The following is a 23,948-nucleotide window of genomic DNA, read 5'->3' as shown; positions in this document are numbered from 1 at the left end:
TGCTTAACATTTTCTTCACAGATGTTGCTGGTGCAGTATGATGTGACATCTAACAGCACAGACTGGGGACAGATTGCCTAGTCTGAAACCAATTCTATTTCATCATGCCTTTTAACTATGCAACTAGCTGTGCTACCCACTCACTTGATAAACAGGAAAAATGATACTTTAAGGAGTTAGTGGAAGATAAAAATTAGCTAATAGATACAAAGTGTTTAGAACAACCCTTGACAGTTATTAATCACTATGGCCATTTACTATTATTATATGTTGTATGATATATAGTTATATGCCCCAAATTCATTCCAGAATAAGACAAATCAAAGATAGAAATACTAGAGGATTACTTGTGCAGATTTTCTTGAACCAGAAAGTAGAATTTCCCACTCAACCTGAGGTTGCATTTGAGACTAAACCCATGTCTTCATTAAATACCATTTAAGGTATTAGTCACACTTTTACTTACACGGATGATTTCCCATTGCGAGGATCTTTGAATGTTGTTGTCCTTGTGTTATGATCAACAAAATACCTAACACCTTCCCGAGTATACCTAATTTCCCAGCCTTCTGGCAGAGGTTCTTCATTCTGTAAGCTAAAAGAGAGAAGTAATGATTTCCAAATGAATGTTTTCTAGATACTTAAGGCTCACTGTTTCGCTTGACATGTCTATGTAAGATGACTTAAGTACGGCTACAGTGTATACAAACCCTTGAGTTCTAGGATCTTCCCACTGGGTTGTTTTTGTATTGTGATTCACAAAGTAAACCCTGTCAGTTGAATCCACTCGTTTTTCTAAAACAAAAACAAACAAACAAAAAAGCAATGTAATAATTATATAACTATTTAATTTATATACTCTGCAGTTATTTTTTTTATCAGTACCCTATCAACTTACCCCAACCTGGTGGTAAAGGTCCATACGGGTCATTTTCTGCAGCCAACATTGAAGCCTAGTTGGAGAAAGAGTTGAGTGCAGAAATAAAACAGTGGAATTTCAGTAAAAATATACTAAACAACATGGCAGAGTCAAATCTTATAACTGAAAAAATATATTTTAATTAAATGTCATTTCAGTATCACAAAGTTCTAAACATAATAGCATCTAATCAACTGCTATAATTATTAATTTTGCAAAAAGGATTTAGAAATAATTGCTGGGAGCATAGCCTAGTGGTAGAGTGCCTGCCTAGCATGCATGAAGTCCTGGGTTTGATTCCTTGGTACCACATACACTGTAAACGCTGAAAGAGTGCCAGCCTTGAGCAAAAAGTGTCCAAGGGCATTACCCAGGCCCTGAGTTCCAGCCCCAGGATGGGCCAAAAAAATAACAATAAAAAAATGCTCAATGAAATAATATATTGATATCAATATTTTAATCTTCTAGCCCTTCCATAATGATCTATAGAGGAGACAGAAGATGAGCAAAGAGCACATCAAATATTATGATATTTAAATAAGGCAGTGATTATTTAATATAGAACCAAAACAAATAAAATTAAAAAAAAACTAATAGGGTTATCTAATGTTCATTAATACAAACAAGATTAAACTCATTTTGTAGAGATAAGCTTTTATCCTATACTTAGTATATTTGTGTAATCTACATATTTTCTGCATGTTTATACATTACAATATATCAATATAATCACAAGAAAATATATTCTATCATGAATTTTGAAATATTTTTAAAATAACTATATTTATAAACATATAAATGCATATTAATGTACTTAATTATACAGAGAGGCCTCACTGTGGTGCTTCTATATATGTGTACCATGTACTTTGACCAAATTCATGTCATTATTTATTTTCCTCTCTTTTTAAAACAAATTTTACTGAGTTTCATGATCTCTTTCAAACAAAGCACTTCGATCATATTCACCTGACTTTACCCTCTCTTGTTACCTTCTTCCTCCTCTGGTTCCCATCCTCTTCAACAGCCCTCATGTTTTATTCTCTTATCAATTTCTTATTGATAAGGTATATACATCTTGATGAATATTTTAGAATGCTGTTATAGATTCTTCAGTATATATACAAATATAGTATGTATTTTCACCCCTTCTTTCTTGATAATAAAACTACCATTTATCCATAAGGATACATATTTTCTGCCTGCCTTGTACCTGGAATGGTAGAGTGAGAAGTTCTGCCAATGAGTTATAGGCAGAAGGCCATGTGTATATCTCTTGCTAAGCAAATGGCAAGGCCTTGCTAGATATGAGGGTAGAACAAAGCTGTCTTTCCTTTCCATTCTCCTTTCCCTTTCTTCTTGCATAGACTCTGAAAATCAGAACTAGAGGGAAGTTGTACCATCTTCTCAAAGTCACAAGTATGATGCATGATAAAGATAGATGAGCTAGGGCCAGGAGTTTGGCCTAGTGGTAGAGTGCTTGCCTCGCATGCACAAAGACCGGATTCGATTCCTTGGTACCACATACTTAGAAAAAGCCAGAAGTGGTGCTGAGGCTCAAGTGGTAGAGTTCTAGCCTTGAGAAAAATCCAAGGACAGTCCTCAGGCCCTGAGCTTAAGCCCAGGACTAGCAAAAACAAAAAAAGATAGATGAGCTAAAGGGCAGAACTTGGTCACTTGATGGCACTGTGAGCCAATGTATTATCTGTCTTAGACTCATATCCCAAATGTATCATTCTACTGAAATAACAAGATGTCAGTCCATTTAAGTCAGTCCATAGAAAATATTTCAGAAATGTATCTACTATTTAATTTTTTCCTGCTACCCTAACGTTTTTCAGGCTCACGGCTAAGATTCATATAGAAATCAAACCAACAGTTATGATACATAATGTCTTACATATTATGTAAAGATTGAAGATCTCTTTCAAACACTGAAATGTTCCAAAGCAATAAATATTTTGAGTACTCATTCCATGTATATATAAAAAAGTATGTTCCACTTCAGAACATAAGCAAAGTAGAAGAGAGCCCATGGCAAACACAAAGGCTGTATTCCCATGTTATAACCTGCTAATTACCGAATAGAGGTATCGCTGGTTGAACTGTTGCATAGCTCCCTGCAATTGGTTCCGCTGAGATTGCCACTGTTCAAAATTTCGAACAGATTCCATGGTGGGACGCTGCCATGTTGTTGTTCTGGTATTGTGATCCACATAATAAACTCTTCCTCGATCATCAACTCTTCTTTCCCAACTACACAAATAAACAATAATCTTCCATAAGATACTGAAAACTAGTACTTCACTCAAATATCAAGTCGAAGACATAACAGTACTTTGTTGACAGAATCACCATGTGATAGAATCACCAACCCATCCACTCACAGCAATAACATGCGGTTTGTTTCACTGAAACTACTGTCCAAAACTTCGGCAGGGTCTCTTTAAGTTCATCTTTAGAGCCAACTATGCACTTAATGCTGTACAAATACATTAAAAATCACACATGTGATAAAACCAAAAATGAAGATAAAAAAAGATGTCAAATTACCCTGGGGGTAAAGGCTGTGGTCTCTCCCATGTGGTAGTTCGAGTATTATGATCCACATAATAGGTTCTACCATGAGGGTCTTTTCTCTGTTCCCATCTTTAATAAAAATACAAAAAGATAAAAGACAACAGATAAGGACAACTGGAATAATTATAATCAGCAAAATTACAGGTCTTACTTTAAATGGGTATATATATATATATGTTTATACATGAAAAGTTTAAAGATATTAACTGCTTTTTTACACTTTCAATACATTTTCTACTGTAGATGTACAAAGGAGTTATCATTCAACAAATCAGTTTATGCATGTCACCCTTTCATCATCATTCTCCATTCTTCTCCATTCCTCCCAACCCTCCCTCTCCCCTTTCTCAACTTTGTAGAATGTGCATTGCATTTTATTCTTGAACAAAATTTTTCCTCTTCCTCTCTTCATTCACTCATTCCCCTGGACTCCTCTCCCTTACTGCTATTTTAATCTCTTTAATGATTCCTCTTAACAATATTAGAAAGTCAAACAGTAACTGTAGCTAGCAGAGAAAAAAATCTGAAAGTTATATTACTTTATAAAACTCCAAATTATCAGATAAAAAAATACAATCAAGAATTGAAGACTCTCATCTTACTATCAAGCCCAAGGCATAAAATACTATTAAGTAATACCAATTTTGTCTATGCCTTCAAGATTTTATTAGAAAAAAGCCTTAATGAAGTATGCAGTATTGCTGCTTCCTGATAATTCATCATTTGGTTTGGATAGACCTTTGAATTTATAGACAATCTTTTCTTTTGTGTGTGTGGGTAATGGGGCTTGAACTCAACCTGGGCTCTGTCCCTGAGCTCTTCAGCTCAAGGCTATTGCCCCTACTACTGGGCCTGGATGTGGCTCTGAACTCTTCAGCTCAAGGCTACCATACCCTACCCTTCAGCCAGCCCCACTTCCTGTTTTGTGTTAGATGGAGATAAAAGTCTCAGGTCCTTTTGTGCCCAGGCTGGCTTTGAACCTTGATCCTCAGATGTCAGCCTCCTGAGTAGTTAGGATTACAAGCGTGAGCCACCCCCTGGCTAATTTATAGACAATCTTATCTACTTTTCTCTATCTCAGAGATTCTCTGCCTCTTATCCACCCCCTACAGCCCCTATTTGCCTCCTTTAAGATCCATAATTCCTCCTTTCCATTGTTAATATATAGAAAAGTTTGAAGTAAAAACCTAATATTTGAGTTTAGCCTTCTGGTTTTTAATATATAACAAGTTGAAAGTACTTTTCCTTTATGTGAAACAGTAATTGATTTTTAGAAAAGCCTTATTATTTTCCTCAAATTATCTTCATACACTGAGGTTCTACATATTCTCTACATAGTCTCTACTACTAAATTGTACCTGTCCTTAAAATGACCCACAAAAGTAATTTAATAATCTGTTTAAGCCTCTTCTAACAAGTCTAAGTCATACAATACTTTAGTAATGATGAACAATAAGTATTCCCAAGTTCATAATTTTGCAGAAGCATAGATTATTAAACTTCCCTACTAAATGCCACCACGGTATAAAATGCTACAACATACTACAAAAAATGAAGGTATTTCTTATTTATAAGTTGGGTGCAGTGACTCATGCCTGTAATCCTAGCTACTCAGGAAACTGAGATCTGAGGATAAAGGTTCAAAGCCAGTCTAGGCACAAAAGGACCTGAGACTCTTTTCTCCAACTAATCTCTAGAAAATTGGAAGTGGGGCTTGGCTCAAGGGTAGGGTAGTAGTGGTAGCCTTGAGCTGAAGAGCTCAGGGACAATGCCCAGGCCCAGGGGTAGGACACTAGCCTTGAGCTGAAGAGCTCAGGACAGTACCCAGGCTGAGTTCAAACCCTATGACCCACCACAAAATTAAAAAAAAATCACTAAAAATAAGTGAAAAGTTTAGATTTACTTTAATTGCTTCTATGAATTTTTTTAAAAAATGAGAAAGAAGGATTTAAAAACATAATTTTAGGGCTGGGAGCATAGCCTAGTGGTAGAGGGCTTGCCTCACATGCACAAAGCCCTGGGTTCGATTCCTTGGTACCATACATATAAAAGTCTGGATGTGGTGTTGTGGCTTAAGTGGCAGAGCGCTAGCCTTAAGCAAAAAGTGTCCAAGGACAGTGCCCAGGCCCTGAGTTTAATCTTTACAACTGGCAAAAAATAGTAATAATAATTTCAGCTTAAATATATTCCAGGAATTCCTATAACATAAACCATCAGCTATCTAGCTATATGAATGCTTAATTACTGCCTCCCCCAAATAAAGTTTACTAGAAGACTTGATTTAGTTTCCAGAGATTCCCAATAATTTTATGTGATATTTTAGATATTTTCATCACTGCTCCTTTGCTACTTTGTTACAAGGCTTCAAACCTTTCTTTACAAGCTTTTTATTTTATTATTCTTATCAAAATTAAACTTCCAAAAATATCTTTTAGGAAATAATAACCTTTCTGGTTGGTAGGATAGTACTTAGGACCTTGTATATCACTTGAGCCATGTCCCAGCTGCTTACATGTATTTCTCATCCTAGCCTACACTGATTTGCTTTCTTATATGCTCAAATACTGGTCATGACCACAATTTAAAAAAACACTTATTGAAATTATGGCAGATCTTTGAACACACAGATCATAAACAGTAGCTACAGGATTGCTGGTGCATTTTATTTGACTCCACAGAATTAAGTTAAGATATTTGCTATTTTAACTGGAATGCATACCTCCTTAACTCCAAATCAGTTCAGAGTCACTGAAAGACCCTAACAAGATGAAAACAGGATCATGCCACTTCACTATTAAAATTTCTTGATGTTTTTCAAAGCTTCTCAGTCCTCAGCAGACATACAGCAGATGCTTCTTCACACAACTGTTTAATATGCGGTTGTTAAAGTCCTTGCTTTTTAAAATGCTGAAGTTAAAACCAAATACTGACTCCTGAGTTCAGTATAGTCATTTTCCTAGGTGCTAGAGTTGGTACTATAGAGAATGAAATCTTTCACTCTTAAACTCCCTTAATCTGTTAACTCCTATTCCTCTCAGAAAGGATTCTTTCACGATCTAGATATCATCTCTCCCTGACTTAATTCTTTGACCTCAATAACACAGGATATTCCCCTAATCCTGTACTCATCTCTGCCTATGTCCCTTTCCATAGTATACTAAATACCTCTGGTAGGGCTTTACTATACTGTATAGTACATGTAGTTTAATAGTTTATTTCTCTTTACCCTTTATTAGACCATGAGATTCTTCACATCAAGAACAGCCTCTTATATTACTGCATATAGTGAATGGTAGGTAAGTGACTGAAGTACCAAAAATCAACCTAGCACAAGAGATTTTTGAGGAGAAAGTGGAACATAACATATGGCCTGAAATGTCTACAATAAACAGAAGGATTTGTCCCAAAAGGCAGCTAAAAAATAAGGTTAGAGGGGCCAGGAGTTTAGCCTAGTGACAGAGTATATGCCTAGAGTGCATGAAGGCCTGGATTTGACTCTTCAGTACCACATACATAGGAGAACAAAACAAAACAAAACAAAACACGGAAATGGTGCTGTAGCTCAACTGGTAGAGCACTAGCCTTGAGAAAGCCCAAGAACAGTACTCAGGCCCTGAGTTCAAGCCCTGGCCAAAAAAAAAAAAAAGGTTAGAAAAAGAACTACCCTAGACATAAAGTTTTAATAACTAAAATGACACAAGCATACAGATCTGTCAGGGGAAGCATATACCAAAGGGTCAATCTACAATTAAACAGTGGTGAAATCTAGATGAAAACAGGAACGTGAAGGGAGAGGTGGGGGCATAAAAAACAGTACCAAAAGGAGGAAATAAGTATGAGTGTAAATATTGTGATGAACAAATGAAGGCACTAGGTAACTAAATACCCAAGAAGGGAAGTTTCAACAGCTATACATTGACACAGTGTCTATACTGCTTTATTAATTAGCATCTTCAGTGCCAAGTAAAGAGTCAAAACAAGTAAATATGGAAGGGATGACTATAGCTACAATAAAGATAAATATTAAGAAAATCGTAGAGAGCTGAACAGAGAGGGACACTTAAAGGAGACCAATAAAAATTACACAGCAATAAAAACCAGAGTTCATAATAGGGCCCACTAGAAAGGCTGGGAGACCATCACCAGCATTAACACATGAAAAGCGTTGCTAGCTATTCTCATATGAGGCTTGGAGAGCAGACTACACAGAAAGCTGGAAGACTGGCATTATTATGTAGTCATGGTCATTCTCATCAAAAAGGAAAAATCAAACTCACAAGGTTTTCAAATTAATATCAGATTCTTTTTTTTGCATACTATACATACTTCCACTAGGTGAACAATTGTTCTCAGCTCCAAAAAGTACTTTCATTGAGGAAAAAAAAGTGTATAAATCATTCCAACTTTGATTTTAAATATTAAAACTATTTTAGAAGAGGAAAGAGAGGTATAAAATCAAATGGGATGAATCTAATCAAAGTATATTATATACATACACACAAATATTTTAATGAGACCCCTTTGTATAATTAATTTACAGTAATAAAAGATCATATATACACATCTAATAGCCATATAATATGGTTACTAATTAAAAGAAAGTCAAATGCTAAAAAAAATATTTTCACATACCCTGATGGCAAAGACTCTGTGTTTGCATTTCCAGACTGCTGCCGAAGAGGCTCCACACATCCATCCGGTTGCCTTAATTTGTCAAAAGCAGAACTACTTCCAGAATTAGAGGAGTTAAGGTCTAATAGGTTCTGAGCTTCAGATACCAATTCTGTACTGACAGAAGGAATACATTCATTATGCTCTGAGGATGCCAGTAGCTCCTGAACAGGAGAATCTTCGATGGTAGTGCTAGTGCAATCTGAAGTCAATGTGAGTTCTTCAGATGGTAGCGGGGTATCCATAGCAGTTAATGCAGATGAAGATGATTCTCCATTAACTGAGAGGGAACCTATAAAGTAATAATGAAGTACCTAGTTACCTAATCTAGTCTTCAGATAGTAATTCACACTAAGCAATGGACCAGTACTGATGAATCTAAGATACTGCATTTTTCATAGTTTACCTTTAAGGATAAGTGTGTAAATAATAAAAATTTAAGCATGTTAATAGCCATGGCTTAAGGAAACAAGCCAACATTAGCATATAAATGTTTCTTTTCCAAATTATCATTCTGAGGGACAATCTACACAGACTATAAACAAACATGAAAAACATTTGTTTCAACTTCCCTTCTAATGTACAAAAAGGAAATGTATGACTGCATTTTCTGAGATTCACTGACATTTTTAACTTTCACTTTAAGTAACTGGTTCATTCCCAGTATATGTATACTATAAAGTTTGTCAAATCAAACTGCAATGAAGAAGATTCAAGATGTTGTACACTAATGGCTACAGCACAACTACTCAAACTACTATAGTGAGGCCTCTGAGACCCACAGGCTCTCACACAGGATATGTACAGAAAAACACACTAATCACTCCCCAAAATGCCAATAGGCAAATTATACTAAATATATAGCTGAAATGCATTTTGTATATGTATGTGTGTATATGCATGTATAAATAAATGAAATGATAAAACTCATTAAAAATTGTTACAAGCCACTGTCAGTAATCATTCCTGTAATCCAAACTACTTAGGGAGGCTTAGAACTGTTAGATCAACCTAAGCTAAAAGTCCATGGGATTTCATCTCAAAAGTAACCTGCATAGGGGCCTGGAGTTTGGCCTAGCGGTAGAGTGCTTAGTGCTTGCCTAGAATGCATGAAGACCCGGGTTAGATTCCTCGGTACCACATACATAGAAAAAAGCTGGAAGTAGTGCTGTGGCTCAAGTGGTAGAGTTCTAGCCTTGAGAAAGTCCAAGGACAGTGCTCAGGCCCTGAGCTCAAGCTCAGGACTGGCAATAAATAAATAAATGAAGTGGGTGAATTTGATATATTTATGTATGTAAATACCACAATGAAATACTTTTCAGTCATCCCTTGCTTTATTAGTTCACTTGTTGCAGCTTCACTGTATTGTGGGTTCTTTAAAAAGTACATAAATAATGATACCTATTGTGGGAGTTACATTCCAGAGAGCCCTGTGATAGGTGAAAATCCGTGAAGTAATTATAGATATGGAATGATGAGTACTTTCAAGAGTGAGCTATTATTTAGAAGAAAAAAAGAAAAGCAGACACAATTCTTTAGGCTCACTTCAGCTTCCTGTCATTGTGATCTCTCCTTCTGTATGTGCTCCAGACATGGCCATCCAGCCTCCAAAACTGAGCTACCTAAATCACTTTTTTTTTTTTATATCCTGAAGTGTTCTGTTTCAGGAACATAAGCACACTAACATACCACTTTGTACCTCCAAAGCCAGAGGATCTAATGTTAATCTAAACTACAAAGCAAGACCCTGTCTAAAAAAAAAAAAAGTTAATAGATACTTGAGAGTGGATCAGCTTGAGTAAGCCATGTGGTAACATGCTGTTTTCGTATTGTGACTGCCATCGCCATTATATGAAACATACCTATGATAAGATTGCGCAGAACTAAACACACTCACACAGAATGCAAGCAAAATAATACAAAAACACTCTGCTTTGTGCCACTGTCAGTTTCCTGATGCAGATATTTTACTATAGTAATACAAGATGTTAACACCTGAGAAAGGCTCATATATGGGACCTTCCAATACATTCTTTCTGAGTTCTTTTAATATAAAAAGCGCAGATAAAAAAATGTGTCAAATTTCTGAGATCAGCTAGCTCTGGCTGAAGAAACTAAGCTCTGATCAACTTTATTTTTTTAAAAGATGATTATATATTATAAAAAGACCAATTTAATAATAGAAGTTAGGGATAAGGAAACTAAGCAGGAAAGAATATACTAAGAACTATAGTAGTTTTATAAACTCATTTAAACTTTCAAAATAATCCTACAAAAGTTTTACTTATCTTTTTTTTTTTTTTTTTGCCAGTCCTGGGCTTGAGCTCAGGGCCTGAGCACTGTCCTTGGACTTTCTCAAGGCTAGAGCTCGACCACTTGAGCCTCAGCACCACTTCCGGCTTTTTTCTATGTATGTGGTACCGAGAAATCAAACCTGGATCTTTATGCATGCTAGGCAAGCACTTTAACCACTAGGCCAAAACTCCCGGCCCCTTATTTTTTATCTTTTTAATAGACGAGCTAATTTTGAGAATGTTCGATTTGTCTAAAATCATCATTCACTGATTAAATGGCTGAGTTCAGTCCTATATGAAGCCAAAATCAATTCTTCACTACATTATAACTGTCTCTCATTAGTGGCTAAAATAAGTACTAATGATCAAAGCAACTAAATCTCTCAAACGAATCTTAAGACTACAAAGAATAGGAAAGGAGGAAAAGCCTTCATGTGTAATGGCATAACAGGAAGTTACCATCTGTTTCAACTCCCTAAGTGCTGTTCTAGAATTCTTATCTGAAATCCTATAAAAAGCTGTAAGTTTTTGGGCCTGAAAGATTATAAAAGGAAATGGCATATATATTTATTACATACTACATTAACACCAGAATAGAGAACCGCATGACTAAATAAATTTGCATAGAAATATACATCATAAATAAAACCTCTAGGATTTATTTTTTGGAGGAATGTGACAGTTCAAATTTAGTGCTTAGGGCTGGAACTCAGGGCCTGGGTGCTGGTAGGCCTGAGCTTTTTTGTTCAAGGCTAGCAGTCTACACTTGAGCTATAGCTATACTTCCAACTCTCTGAAAGTGGAGGTTAAGAGTCCCATGGGCTTCCTGCCCTGTCTGACTACTACTATCCTCAGATCTCAGCCTTCTGAGTAGCTAGGATTATGGACATGAGTCAATTGGCACCCGCTAAAACTATAGTTTCATGTCAGTTCTAATAATTTTTTGCCAGTGAATGATTTTACAAGAAAAAACAAAAAATAATTTAAAAAAAATACAGTAACAAACTTCAGCAACTTCCCAACTGGAATTAAAGCTGTATAAGTCTACTTTGAATTATTAATGTAAGTACAAGGCTGAATAAATAACTTTTTAAGGAAAAAAAAAAGCTCATCTGGCTCAAAGTTTGAGGTTCTCAAGGAAGAGCAGCTCTACTGAAGCCCTCAGGTTGAATGTGAGGACACATATGAGAAAAGATCAAGACATTCAGGTAGCAAGCCAAAGAACTAAAAGCTAAAGAACAATTCAGATGTCAGGCACACACTCAGAACACTAAAGGCAGAATATGCAATAGAATATGATCTCCTCATAAAAATAGGGAAAAAAAAAGAATATGATCTCCTCCACCCACACTCCCATCTATAACTCCAACAACAAAAACAACATATCTAAGAACCTTACCTTTTTTTTCTTATTATAATTAATAGAAGGGTTACAATTATATTCACCAGATAGAAGAAGCATTACTTCACACACGTTGATACCCCTTCTCATGTTTTTGTCCCCATCCCCCCACCCCCTCCTCTCATCTTGTTTTCCCCCTTGCCTTTCCTATTTCAAATAAACAAATAATCATATATACAATATACCAGATAACAAGGTAAGATACTGTAACAATATGAGAATAATCAAGGGACAACAAAAGAGATGAGAAATAACAGTACATTAAGAACAACAATCACACAATTATATGGCTCTTGTTTCCATATCCTAAAGGTCCTTTCATTTAGCCTCATCCTATATGGCCTTTTGTATCTAAGTTTTGAGCTATTGTAATGCTCTCCTAGGAGAGTCCAAGGTTTGAACTCATTATTACAAATGAGGGAAACCATTGAGCCTATGCTCCTTTGGGTCTGGCTTGCTTCACTTAATATGATTTCTTCCAAGTCTTTCCATTTTTAGGACCTTACCTTAAGTAAAGAAATACTGCTTTGTACCAACATCTTAAAGGAACAGGAACTGCCCATCCCTGGAAAAGGTACCTGAATTCATCTTCCTGGTAAGGGATGCTGACCATACAAGAAGACATTCATTAAGTGGTTGCTATCAACAGGCTAGGTTCCGGAAGCCTTTATTAAACTAGGCAATGGAATGATGACAATAGGATTGTTTTGTAAGACACTTTCAATAGCAGGAGATGTAAAAGGTTGGGAGAATACCATCTGAAGCCTATCAGTCTACATTCAGAAAATCCTTAATTAATTCCTTCTTCCTTAATTATGTCCACATCTGAATACACCCAAACACAGAAAATATGGAACTATGGGGTCACAAGACTATTTTCACTAATCTATTCAGATAGGTAATCATTTTACAAATAAGGAAACTTCATGCACTTTAAATAGAGATGACAGGAAGAAAACAGAAAGGAAAGTGGTATAAACCTATCTAAACTAAGCACTCAACATCGTTATCTTATATTCTTTACATGAAATCAAGTCAGGCTTAGTGGTTCACATCTTTAGTAATAGCTACTCAGGAGGCTAAGATCCTAAAGATTTAAGTTCAAAGTCAGCCTCAGGACAAAGTCTGAGTTCCAAATCTGGTACTGGCCAAGAGTGAGGAAAAAAGAAGGGTATAGATTTAAATGATAGGGTCTGTTATCTAACTGCTGTCAGAAAGAATAGCACTAGCTCAACCTTTCTTAATTCAAATATAACCAAACAAAACAACTCATTTATTTGGTCTTATGAAAATGAAATGCTGACAGAGACGAATGGCGAATGCTTATAATGCTAGCTACTCAGGAGACTAAGATCTGAAGATTGAGGTTCAAAGCCAGCCCAGGCACTAAACTCTGTGAAACTCTTATCTCTAAGTAACCTCTAGAAACTGGAAGTGGTGCTTTGGCTCAAGGGGTAAGGGCCTTCGTGCATGCTAGACAAGCACTCTACCACTAGGCCAAACTCCAAGCCCAGTTCCTATATTTTTAAAACTTCAAATTTTGACTTTTTTTCAAAGCCAAGCAAAGTATTTAGAACGTGTTGTTTTGGCTACCTATAACATTAGTTGTTAACTGATTTGCATTATATGTCATGATCTACATTGAAGGATAACACAAAGCAAGACTAATGGAACTGTTGTATATGCTCTCCAACTACAAAATGTTGTATTTATATTATGCTGTACTTTCAGACAGACCCAAAAACATGACAGAGAAAAACCTACCTTAGCTATTGCCTCTCTAGTAGAGTAGTTCCTTCTTTGGGTCTATAAAACTTTCTGCTAGTTATAGTTAGTCATAGGCCATTTTTATATCAAACTAGATAGAAAAACAAAATGAATCATTTGCTGCTAAGTTTTAGTTGCAAACCAATGAATTCACTAAAGTTCTTCCAGAAACATGCTTTTTTTGTGTGCTTCTGCCATGTTATTCTCTTTTTTTTTGTATTTGTGGCTAATCTCATGTTGTCATTGTTACCTGGTATATTGTATATATGTTTATTTGTTTATTTGAAATAGGGAAGGGAAGGGGGGAAAATAAGATGGTTAGGAGGGAGTGGGAGGAAGGAAACAGGGACAAAAACATGAGAAGGGTTATCATTATGTGAGAAATAATATACCTACTGCCTGACAAATATACTATAACCCTTCTGTACATTATTCCAACAATAGTTTTTAAAAAAAGGAATGTACTCATTACCTGACTTATGTAACTAACTGTAACCCCTGTGTAGATCACCTTTACAATAAAAAAATTTTTAAAGAAAAAAGATTACAGAAAGAAGGAAGTATAGGCATAGATACATAGACTTAATTTTGCTTTCACGTAAACAATGTATCATAAACAGCCAAGGTTACCAGTATCATTGGCAGGCTCAGTGGTGAGTGGTTTTGGAGCTGGTGTATTTTGGGGTCTGACAGCAACCTGAGATGGGGATGAAGGTGTGTTGTCTCCGTTAACTACATACGAACAGCACGAGTTTGGGATGACAGCATTTGTAGGTACGTGATTATCGATTCCATTAGTACCTTCAATAGCCAACCTTTAAAAACAAACAAACATAGAGATTCCCTTCTTGAACACTTATTTGTTAAACTTGTTATTTAAAATATAATGTAAAAACCAATGTTAATAAATTCTTTAATAAATAAATAAATAAATTCTTTGTTCATTAAGAATAAACATCATCATTTCTCTAAGAAGAAGTTAAAATTCTTAATATTCATGTAAAGTGATAGAAGTTTTATTACACTGAAGTTTTAAAATACTTTAAGTCCTAATTGTATACTACTGAGATTTGTGCTTCACGTCCTTAGCTGGCTTTTCCGATCAGGACACTGACCTACCACTTAATCCACATCTCTCTTCCAGCATTTTGCTGTTTAATTAGAGATAAGAAATGTAAGCACTTTTTTGCTCCAGCTGGCTTCAAACCTCTATGCTCAGATCTTAGCTTCCCAAGTAGCCAGGATTATAAGCATGAGCCACCAGCATCTGGCTTTAAAATTATATTTTCAGACAGGGTCTAAGTTGGCCAACCTGTGATCCTTCTGCCTCAGCCTCCAGAGTACCTAGGATTACAATACCACACCTGGGATTTAGAGTAGAGTAATAAAGGTCACACTTTAGGTCCTTCACCAACATGTATTTTTTAATGTGCCAACTAGTTTTACAGAAATATACTTTTATATTTTAAGACTACACTTCAAACGGGAGCTGTAGCTCACACTTATAATCCTAGCTACTCAGGAGGCTGAGATCTGAGGATCAAGGTTCAAAGCCAGCCCAGGTACTAAACAACATGAGACTCCTATCTGCAATTAACCACTAGAAAACTGGAAGTTGGGCTGTGGCTCGGGGACAATGCCCAGACCCAGGGGTAGGGTGGTAGCCTTGCATTGAAGAGCGCAGGGACAGTGCCCAGGCCAGAGTTCAAGCCCCATGTCTGACAAAAAAATAAAATAAAAGATTACACTTCTACTGTGTTTAGTATTATACATATTTATTCCAATTTAAATATCATAAACCTTCTATTGTCACAAATATATATGATTGTGTGTGTGTGTGTGTGTGTGTGTGTGTGTGTGTGTGTGTGTGTGTGTGTGTGTGTGTTCTGGGCAGTTGTGGGACTTAAACTCTAGGCATGGGAGTTGTCCCAGGGCTCTTTAGCTCAAGGCTACCACCCTATCCCTTGATGAGCTCTTTAGAAAAGCCAATCAGAAGAGCATTTATCTCCTTGTGATCTACAGAAAGCCAATTCAGATAGCATTAAGATTTACCAACAGGGGCCGGGAGTTTGGCCTAGTGGTTAAAGTGCTTGCCTAGCATGCATGAAGACCCGGGTTTGATTCCTCGGTACCACATACATAGAAAAAAGCCGGAAGTGGTGCTGAGGCTCAAGTGGTAGAGCTCTAACCTTGAGAAGTCCAAGGACAGTGCTCAGGCCCTGAGCTCAAGCCCAGGACTGGCAAAATAAATAAACAAATAAATAAATAAATAAATAAAAGATTTACCAACAATCTCTTAATTTATTTATCAAAAAAACAAAGTACGCATTTTTAAAAATATTTTAGTAAGAAAGAATGAAGTTCAGACACATAAATGAATTTCATAAATCACTACAACATAAATGAACCTTGAAATGTTATGCTAAGTCTGAGAAGCCAGTCACAAATATTCACAATTTATGAATTTTATAGGAAATGATGAAAACAGACAAATCCAGAGAGAAAAGGTAAATTACTGGATGCGTAGTTGTAGCATCTAGAAATATGAAAAAATTATACTGAAATTTATTCTTTAGAAAAATGATTATGGAATGTGTTATATCTTAATAAACTATTACTATTTTTAAAAGCTGCTTTCACATTCAACAAATACGTTTTCATGTAAGCTTTTAAATTCTGTGACAAATTCTAAATTTAAGTTAAAAATTTAAACTTCATACGTGAGTGTGACTATGCAGAATTGTAATGCCAAAGCCTAAGAGACTAAGGCAGAAAGTTTGAAGTCCACCAGAGCTATATAGCCCCCGTTTCACAAAAATAAGGAATATAAAAATTTTTTTTTAAAAAAAGAAAAAAAACATTTTGTTTATGCCTGTACAATGGCTTGGATTCAGGACCTAGGCAGATCCTTCGCTTTTGTGGTCAAGATTCATGCTCTACTACTCTGAGCCACAGTTTTACTTCTGACTTTTTGGTGGGTTATTACAGCTGGCTTGGAATCGAGATGTCAGTTTTCTTAGTAGCTAAGATTGCAAGTGTGACCTACTGGAATGCAATCCAAACCAATTTATACTAGTATAAGTTACCACAAACATTGAAGTGAAACATTCTACCTGGTAGTTGTCCTTGCCAAAGGGTCTCCATTTTCATGTAAGGTATCCCCATTTTGCTGTATTTCTACTGAAGAAGAAACAAAGAAAGAACTAGGTTTTCATATACTTCTTGTTGACTTGCTTTAAATTTTAAAAGCATACAGGTAGCTTACTTGTTGGAGAAGAGCTATGATTTGCTACATTTTCTGGTTCAACCACTAGTCCATCAAGTACAACTGTTAGCTCACCAGTTTGTACTATGCCGTTCTTGTTTTCCAAAGAGAGTTTTAATTGTTCCTTCACTTTTTCCACTAGAAAAAAGAATATTCTATTTCATCATTCTGGCTACATACAAAACTGTTTTGGAATTCAACACTACATTTCAAGAATGAATGTAATCCAGTACTTGACAGCTATTTAGAAGGAATTTTTTGTATTTTTTATCTATACTAGCATTTCACACCTATTTAAATAATGCCTCTCTCCCCCAGGCTTCTGATAGATATCTTTAACTGCTTCTATACACAGTTCAAACTTCATTTTGCATAAATAAATCTAATAGTTTGTGTTATAACTGAACAAATTTGATCTTGGGCCCAACCCTTTGGCTGAGGCATAATTTCAGCCTAATAGCATTGTGACAAATCCTAGCTCTGCTACTAATTAGCCACACTATCGATTAAGTTATTTAAACTTCTTGAACACTTACATTTCATATCTCCTCACTACAAAATGGGGACAGAATTAAAAAAAAAACAAAAACTTCAAACTAAGACCAATCATAAGCACTTAATGTAAAGTCCACTTATGGCACACACAGTCTTCAATGAATGCTACTAAAGATTATGACAACAGTTTACTATTTGTTTGTTTGTTTGTTTTTATGTGTGGTTCATGGGGCTTGAACTTGGCCTGGGTGCTGTCCCTGAACTCTTCACCTCAAAGTTACCTCCCTACCCTCCAGCCAAGCCCCACTTCCTGTTTTCTAGAGGTTGATTGGCGATAAGAGTCTCAGGTTCTTTTGAGGCCAGGCTGGCTTTGAACCATGATCCTCAGATCTCAGCTTCCTGAGCAGCTAGGATGACAGGCATGAGCCACGGACTGGCTAGTTTATTATTTTTTTATATAAAATCAAATACTTCTCTTTCATCACTAGGGTGTTTAGATTCTACATAAATGCAGTCATTTTAAGAGCTAAAGAAGACAAAATGTAACATCAAATATCTCTACAATCATAATATTGTCAGGTTTTTCTTGGGTCACTAGAGCTCATCCAACTGATGCTGAACTAAAATCCAAGTATTATATAAAGTAGTTGAATCAAAGGAGATGAAGAATTTAATCATCTTCGGTACGTTTAATTATTCTAAAGCTAGCTAAAAACAGAAAATTAATATTACTTCTAATCAAAATTCAACAATTAAGAAAGAAAATCTGTCTTCTACTTATAACCTTGTTATTCTAGCAAGTAACTCTGCTATTTTTATAGTAAGATAAATGATTTATAATAAAATGAGTAACTGAGACTAAGACATACATATTTCCTCTATGTTTGAAACCTTATAAATTTACCACAAGGCTTAATCTTTACAATGAAGTGATGTATCTTTTGTGAGGCACTAAGAAGATAAGGACAAAGATTTACAGATTCGAACATTACTTTAAGTAAACCACTGGAAGCCATCTGCCAGACAATAAGATTTAATGTTATGGAAAAAACATTGTACAGCACTTAATCTTCAATTAATTACATATTCTGAGAATCCCATAAATCGTATGATTTGTAATTCTGCAGAATTACAAATACTGGTATGAGATCTACAAAATATTTGCAGTCTAGCCTATCTTAAAATCTCGTCAAGCTAAGCCAGGTATAGTGGCTCACATCTGTAACCTTAGCTACTCGGGAGGCTGAAATCTGAGGATCAAGGTTCAAAGTCAGTTCAAAGCCAGTGTTTTGTGAGACTCTAATCTCCCACTAATCCCTAGAAAGACAGGAAGTAGGGCTGTGGTTCAGGGGTTGGGTGGTAGCTTTGAGCTTGAAAAGCTCAGGGACAGGCTGGGAGTTTGGCCTAGTGGTAGAGTGCTTGCCTAGCATGCACCAAGACCCGGGTTCAATTCCTCAGTACCACATACATAGAAAAAAAAAAAAAAAGCCACAAGTGGTTCTGAGGTTCAAGTGGTAGAGCTCTAGCCTTGAGAAAGTCCAAGGACAGGGTTCATGCCCTTAGCTCAAGGCCAGGACTGGCAAAAAAAAAAAAAAAAAAAAAAAAAAAGCTCAGAGACAGTGCCTCGGTCCAGAGTTCAAGACCATGACCCATTCAAAAAGAAAAAAGAAAATCCTCAAGCTATGGGCCAGGAGTGTGGCCTACTGGTAGAACACTTGCCTAGTATGCACACGGCCTTGGGTTTAAGTCCTTGGTACCACATACATAGAAAATGGCAGTAGTGTTGTGGCTCAAGTGGTAGAGCATTAGCCTTGAGAAAGCTCAAGGATAGTGCCCAGGCCCTGAGTTCAAGCCCTAGGACTGGCAAAAAAATAAATAAATCCTTAAGCTAAAAAAAATTTAAATCATGGAAACATAATTACAGTATACTGATAAATTCTTAAAACTAGAAAATAAACCGGGCAGGGCAGGGTGGCTCACGCCTGTAATCCTAGCTACTCAGGAGGCTGAGATCTGAGGATAACAGTTTAAAGCCAGTCCTAAAAGGACCTGAGACGTTTATCTACAAATAACTTCTAGAAAAAATAAAAACCAGAAGATGAAGTAATAGATGGACATGTTTATATCTATGAACAAGAAAAATCACAGAACCAAATTACTGAGAGGTTTATCCTAGGATAAAAAATTACAGATAAGTGTGGTGCTAGTGGCTCACACTTGTAATCCTAGCTACTCAGGAGGCTGAGATCTGAGGGTAGCAGTTCAAAGCCAGTCTGGGCATGTAAGTCTGTGAGACACTTATCTTCAAATATCTACCAGAAAACCTGAAGTGGTGCTATGGAAGACTGCTAACATTGAGCTGTGAAAAGTTCAAGGACGGTGCCCAGGCTTGGAGTTCAAGCCCCACTTTGGACAAAATAAAATAAAATAAAATAAAAATACATATAATTTTTATATCCCTCTGTGATTTTCTAAATTTCCCATATTTCCTACAATGAACTAGTTATATGCTAGAAATACAAAAAGTTAACATTGTATTATCCCAATAAAATTGTTTAGTCAAAAAACAAGGAAGAGTAAACTCAAACAGGCCAATCTTTCTCAAGGACCTTTGTCTGTCTTGGAGGATGTATTTCAAGACAGGATCTTCCTCTATAGCCTAGCCTGACCTGGAACTCACAATTCTCTGGCCTCCACCTCCTGAATGCAAGAGATGCACATTTGCACCACTACATGCTGCTTAAGTTCCCAAACACATAAATGAATAAAATGACCCACGACTAATTAAGTGATCATCAGAACACTTACAGATGACTGAAATCATTTGACAGAATGGAAATAAACAAGAGTTTAAAACAGTATATTTTATATGATACTCATAAATTTAAAAGCAATCACACAAAAAAATAAAATTCTCCTTTATCAGTACAAGATTATGGTATGTTTTTGTAATTTAGGGTATGTTAAAAGCATATGAAATAGGGCCAAGAGTTTGGCCTAGTGACAGAGTTGCCTAGCATGCATGATGACCCAGGTTCAATTCCTCAGTACCACATACATAGAAAAAGCGGAAAGTGGTGCTGTGGCTCAAGTGGTAGAGCTTTAGCCTTGAGTAAATCCAATGACAGTATCCAGGCTCTGAGTGCAAGCCCCCGGACTGGAAAAAAAAAAGTGTATGAAATAAACTTACAAAGGAACAAGGGTTCAAAAGAAACTTACATTTTCTATTGTGCGTTAAAAGTGCTTGTTTCAAATCCACCACTGCTCTTCCTAATAAAGCATCTGCTTTTAAAGTGTGGTGACTCCAAACACGAAATTCTAAAGTTGTCTGTGGGGTCACAGTTCTGTAGCAAAAATAAAGCAAAATACAAGTATCACTCAAAGTGATTATGTATTTCAATACTTTTTAAAACAGAAAATTTGGTTTATTTAATATCATATGAAACAAAACCATTTGAATTTTAAACCTTTACTTTTAAATACATAAAAATTTTAATAGTTATTTAAGAATTTCTGTAGTTACTTGTGGGGGAATCCTGCTGCTTGCTATTTGCCCCTTAGCACATATATACTCAGTGACGACGTAAGCATCAACAGTAATCTAACTTGGACTGAGAATTTAAAATAATACTGTATTTATCTGAAAAATTTTCAAATAGACTTCAAAAACATTTAAGCAAAATGATGGCAATAGTTACAATACTTTTACAACATATGAATCCATACCAAATTGTTTCAAAAGTAGCAAAATTAAATGACTGATTTTAATTTTTATGCCACATCATTCAGAGTGAAAGGCTCTATGGAAATAATGAAACAAAGCAAGAATTAGTATTCTTTCTCTTCATGAAAAATGATTTCAACTACCTTTGTATTTTATATTATCTATTAACAATTGGAGAAAATACTTTACTTTGAACTCATGTTACAAAAAAACCAGAGGGTCTAAACTTACACAGTCAGTTGTTCATCCCACTTTGGATTAGAAGAACTACTGGATTTCGCTGTCTTTTTAATTTCTCCATCAACAGTTACTTCTGTATAGATTGCTGTTCCAAACCAGTTCTTTTTTCTTTTCAGTTTGGCACTAGAAACTAACAGAAAAATAATCATCAATAGAATGTGTAGCCAGTAAGTCATACTGCCTACTAATAAACCAATAAAAATGGAAGTTCTTCTAGTGCAACTAAATCTCTTCTCATTGGCAAAAGAAGGTAGTAAGAATGCCAGACTGCTATTTTAGTTTCTCTGTTAACAGTTATATTGACGTGTAATTTACACATCCCATAATTCATCCACTTATGAATGAACTGGCAGCTCAGTTTATTGTCTTTAAAAGAATCACACAGCTGGGCACGGTGGCTCATGCCTAAAATCCTAGCTACTCAGGAGGCTGAGATCTGAGAATAACAGTTCAAAGCCAGCCCGGGAACTAAAATCCCAGACTCTTCATGCATGTTAGGCAAGCATTCTACCACTGGGCCACAATCCCAGCTCTAAAATTTTTAATATGGAAAGATACGAATTATCTTTTATTTAATAGCATTTTTAAAATAAACCTCAAAGTTCCTCCTGTTTTTAAATTTTTCTGGTAGAGACAGAGGAAATGAGGGAGATTCAAACTAAATAAAATTTTAAAAATTGTTGAGTAGAGAAGTTATAAAGATGTATAATATGCAAACTATGAGAGATTTCTCCACATAAGTTTTAAGTACTACAAAATGAAAGCAAGTGTGATAGTCTGACAGTGAAGAAAGGTATCTGTATATAATAATAATTTAAAGTAATAGAAGACAACCATAAATGCTGCAACACAAATAATAGTCTATTAATTTCACACCACTAATACTCAAATAAGACATGTACAATTTAAATTCTTACTTTTAAAAAGTGAAATTATCAAGACCAAAGGAACAAAAGGCACATGGTATCCTTAATATGTGGCTATTAGATCCAAACAGTGGAAGAGCAATGACTTAGGGCCGGGAGTTTGGCCTAGTGCTTGAGTGCTTGCCTCGCATGCATGAAGACTCGGGTTCAATTCCTCGGTACCATATACATAGAAAAAAGCCAGAAGTGGTGCTGAGGCTCAAGTGGTAGAGCTCTAGCCTTGAGAAAGTCCACGGACAGTGCTCAGGCCCTGAGTACAAGCCCAGGACTGGCAAAAAAAAAAAAAAAAAAAGAGCAATGACTTAATATTTGCAAACCCAATGCTATAGACATGGTATTGGAAATATAAACACAACTATATAGACATAAAAATTTATGACTCTATAAACATGTTTTATTATAGATTAATATGTATCTATGACATACAAACCCTCAGCCTAATTTTAACTATGTTCTAAAATCTAAGTGCCAGTGATTATATGAGATTCCCTTCTTGAATACTTATTTGTTAAACACGTCATTTGAAATATGATGTAAAAATCAATGTTAATAAACTCTTTAACTTAAAAAAGTGAAGACACAAAAGGAACAAATACTCCAAGTGTGGCTATAACAGTCTATATTTTTTTTTCAAATTCAGGTATTCTCTGTTTTGTGTATTTAAGAAACTTTGTGCTTCTGACCATTTCCTTCAAAATCTGAAATCTAAAAAGATATTCAAGGTAACATACTTCTGTATGCTAGTATGCCTATATACAGGGTAAACTATAATATACTATCATAGTGTAGTGAACAGTTTTCTATTTGATTCTTTATTGTCATAGTTTTCCTGCTTCACATGATTGCTCTTCTGTTATAATAATCATCCTTACTGTTATTATTATTATTATGCAATACTGGGAATCAATCCTAAGGCCTCCAGCATGCCAAGAAAGGTACTCGCACTCTCTCTCCTTTTCCCTCTCCTCTCCCTCTACCCCCCCACCACACACAACCTTGTTGCCCACTATTATTATTTGGTACTTTCAATCAGATATAGGTTAAGATAGAAAGAAGAGCATGGCGCCCCAAGCCTGTAATCCTAACTACTCAGGAGGCTGAGATCTGAGGATCACATTTCAAAGCTAGCCAATGCACTAAAGACTCTTATCTCCAATTAACCAATAGAAAACTGGAAGTGATGCTGTGGCACTAGGGGTAGGGCCGTAGCCTTCAACTGAAGAGTTCAGAGACAGCGCTAGCACCTAGGCCCAGAGGCCAAGCCCCATGATCAACCAAAAAAAAAAGAACAGAAAGAAGGGGCTGGGAGCGTGACCTAGTGGTAGAGTACCTGCCTAGCATACACAAAGCCCTGGGTTGATTCCACATAAACAGAAAAATCCAGAAGTGGTGCTGTGGCTCAAGTGGTAGAGCACTAGCCTTGAGAAAATCTAAGAACAGTGTCCAGGCCTTGAGTTCAAGCCCCAGGACTGTCAAAAAAAAATGGCTAGAAAGAAGAAAAAGAACAATAAATTATAGTGGGATACACAGATAATCCTAGCACCAAGGAAGCTAAGGTATGAGCATCCCAAGCTCAAGGCCAGTCTGGGCTACATAGTGAGATTTTGTCTCAAAAAACAAAACAAAACAAAACAAAAAAGTATATGGTAATAACAGAAATAAATT

At 35.9% G+C, this 23,948-nt stretch overlaps 1 protein-coding gene across 5 annotated transcripts in view; it reads right to left on the bottom strand.

Moving 5' to 3' along the window:
- Wwp1 (WW domain containing E3 ubiquitin protein ligase 1) overlaps window positions 1–23,948 on the bottom strand; it is an 85,215-nt gene that overhangs the window by 33,169 nt on the left and 28,098 nt on the right. For 4 of the 5 annotated variants that reach the window (XM_090339018.1, XM_090339020.1, XM_090339019.1 and 1 more), the window contains 11 exons: window positions 21,349–21,487; window positions 20,613–20,737; window positions 16,899–17,036; window positions 16,747–16,813; window positions 14,264–14,448; window positions 8,132–8,462; window positions 3,473–3,568; window positions 3,001–3,175; window positions 899–953; window positions 711–795; window positions 467–595 (listed from right to left, as the gene is read on the bottom strand). In XM_090339018.1, coding sequence (XP_090195144.1) covers window positions 467–595; window positions 711–795; window positions 899–953; window positions 3,001–3,175; window positions 3,473–3,568; window positions 8,132–8,462; window positions 14,264–14,448; window positions 16,747–16,813; window positions 16,899–17,036; window positions 20,613–20,737; window positions 21,349–21,487 — 1,525 coding nt within the window. The remainder of the gene's footprint in view (window positions 1–466; window positions 596–710; window positions 796–898; window positions 954–3,000; window positions 3,176–3,472; window positions 3,569–8,131; window positions 8,463–14,263; window positions 14,449–16,746; window positions 16,814–16,898; window positions 17,037–20,612; window positions 20,738–21,348; window positions 21,488–23,948) is intronic. The other variant, XM_090339022.1, reaches the window with a different exon arrangement.

The sequence above is a fragment of the Megascapheus bottae genome, chromosome 9 (genome assembly GCF_031878675.1).
Source record: "Megascapheus bottae isolate mThoBot1 chromosome 9, mThoBot2.hap1, whole genome shotgun sequence".
NCBI classification, from domain to species: domain Eukaryota; kingdom Metazoa; phylum Chordata; class Mammalia; order Rodentia; family Geomyidae; genus Megascapheus; species Megascapheus bottae.
This window is presented reverse-complemented; position numbering and strand designations above follow the sequence as displayed.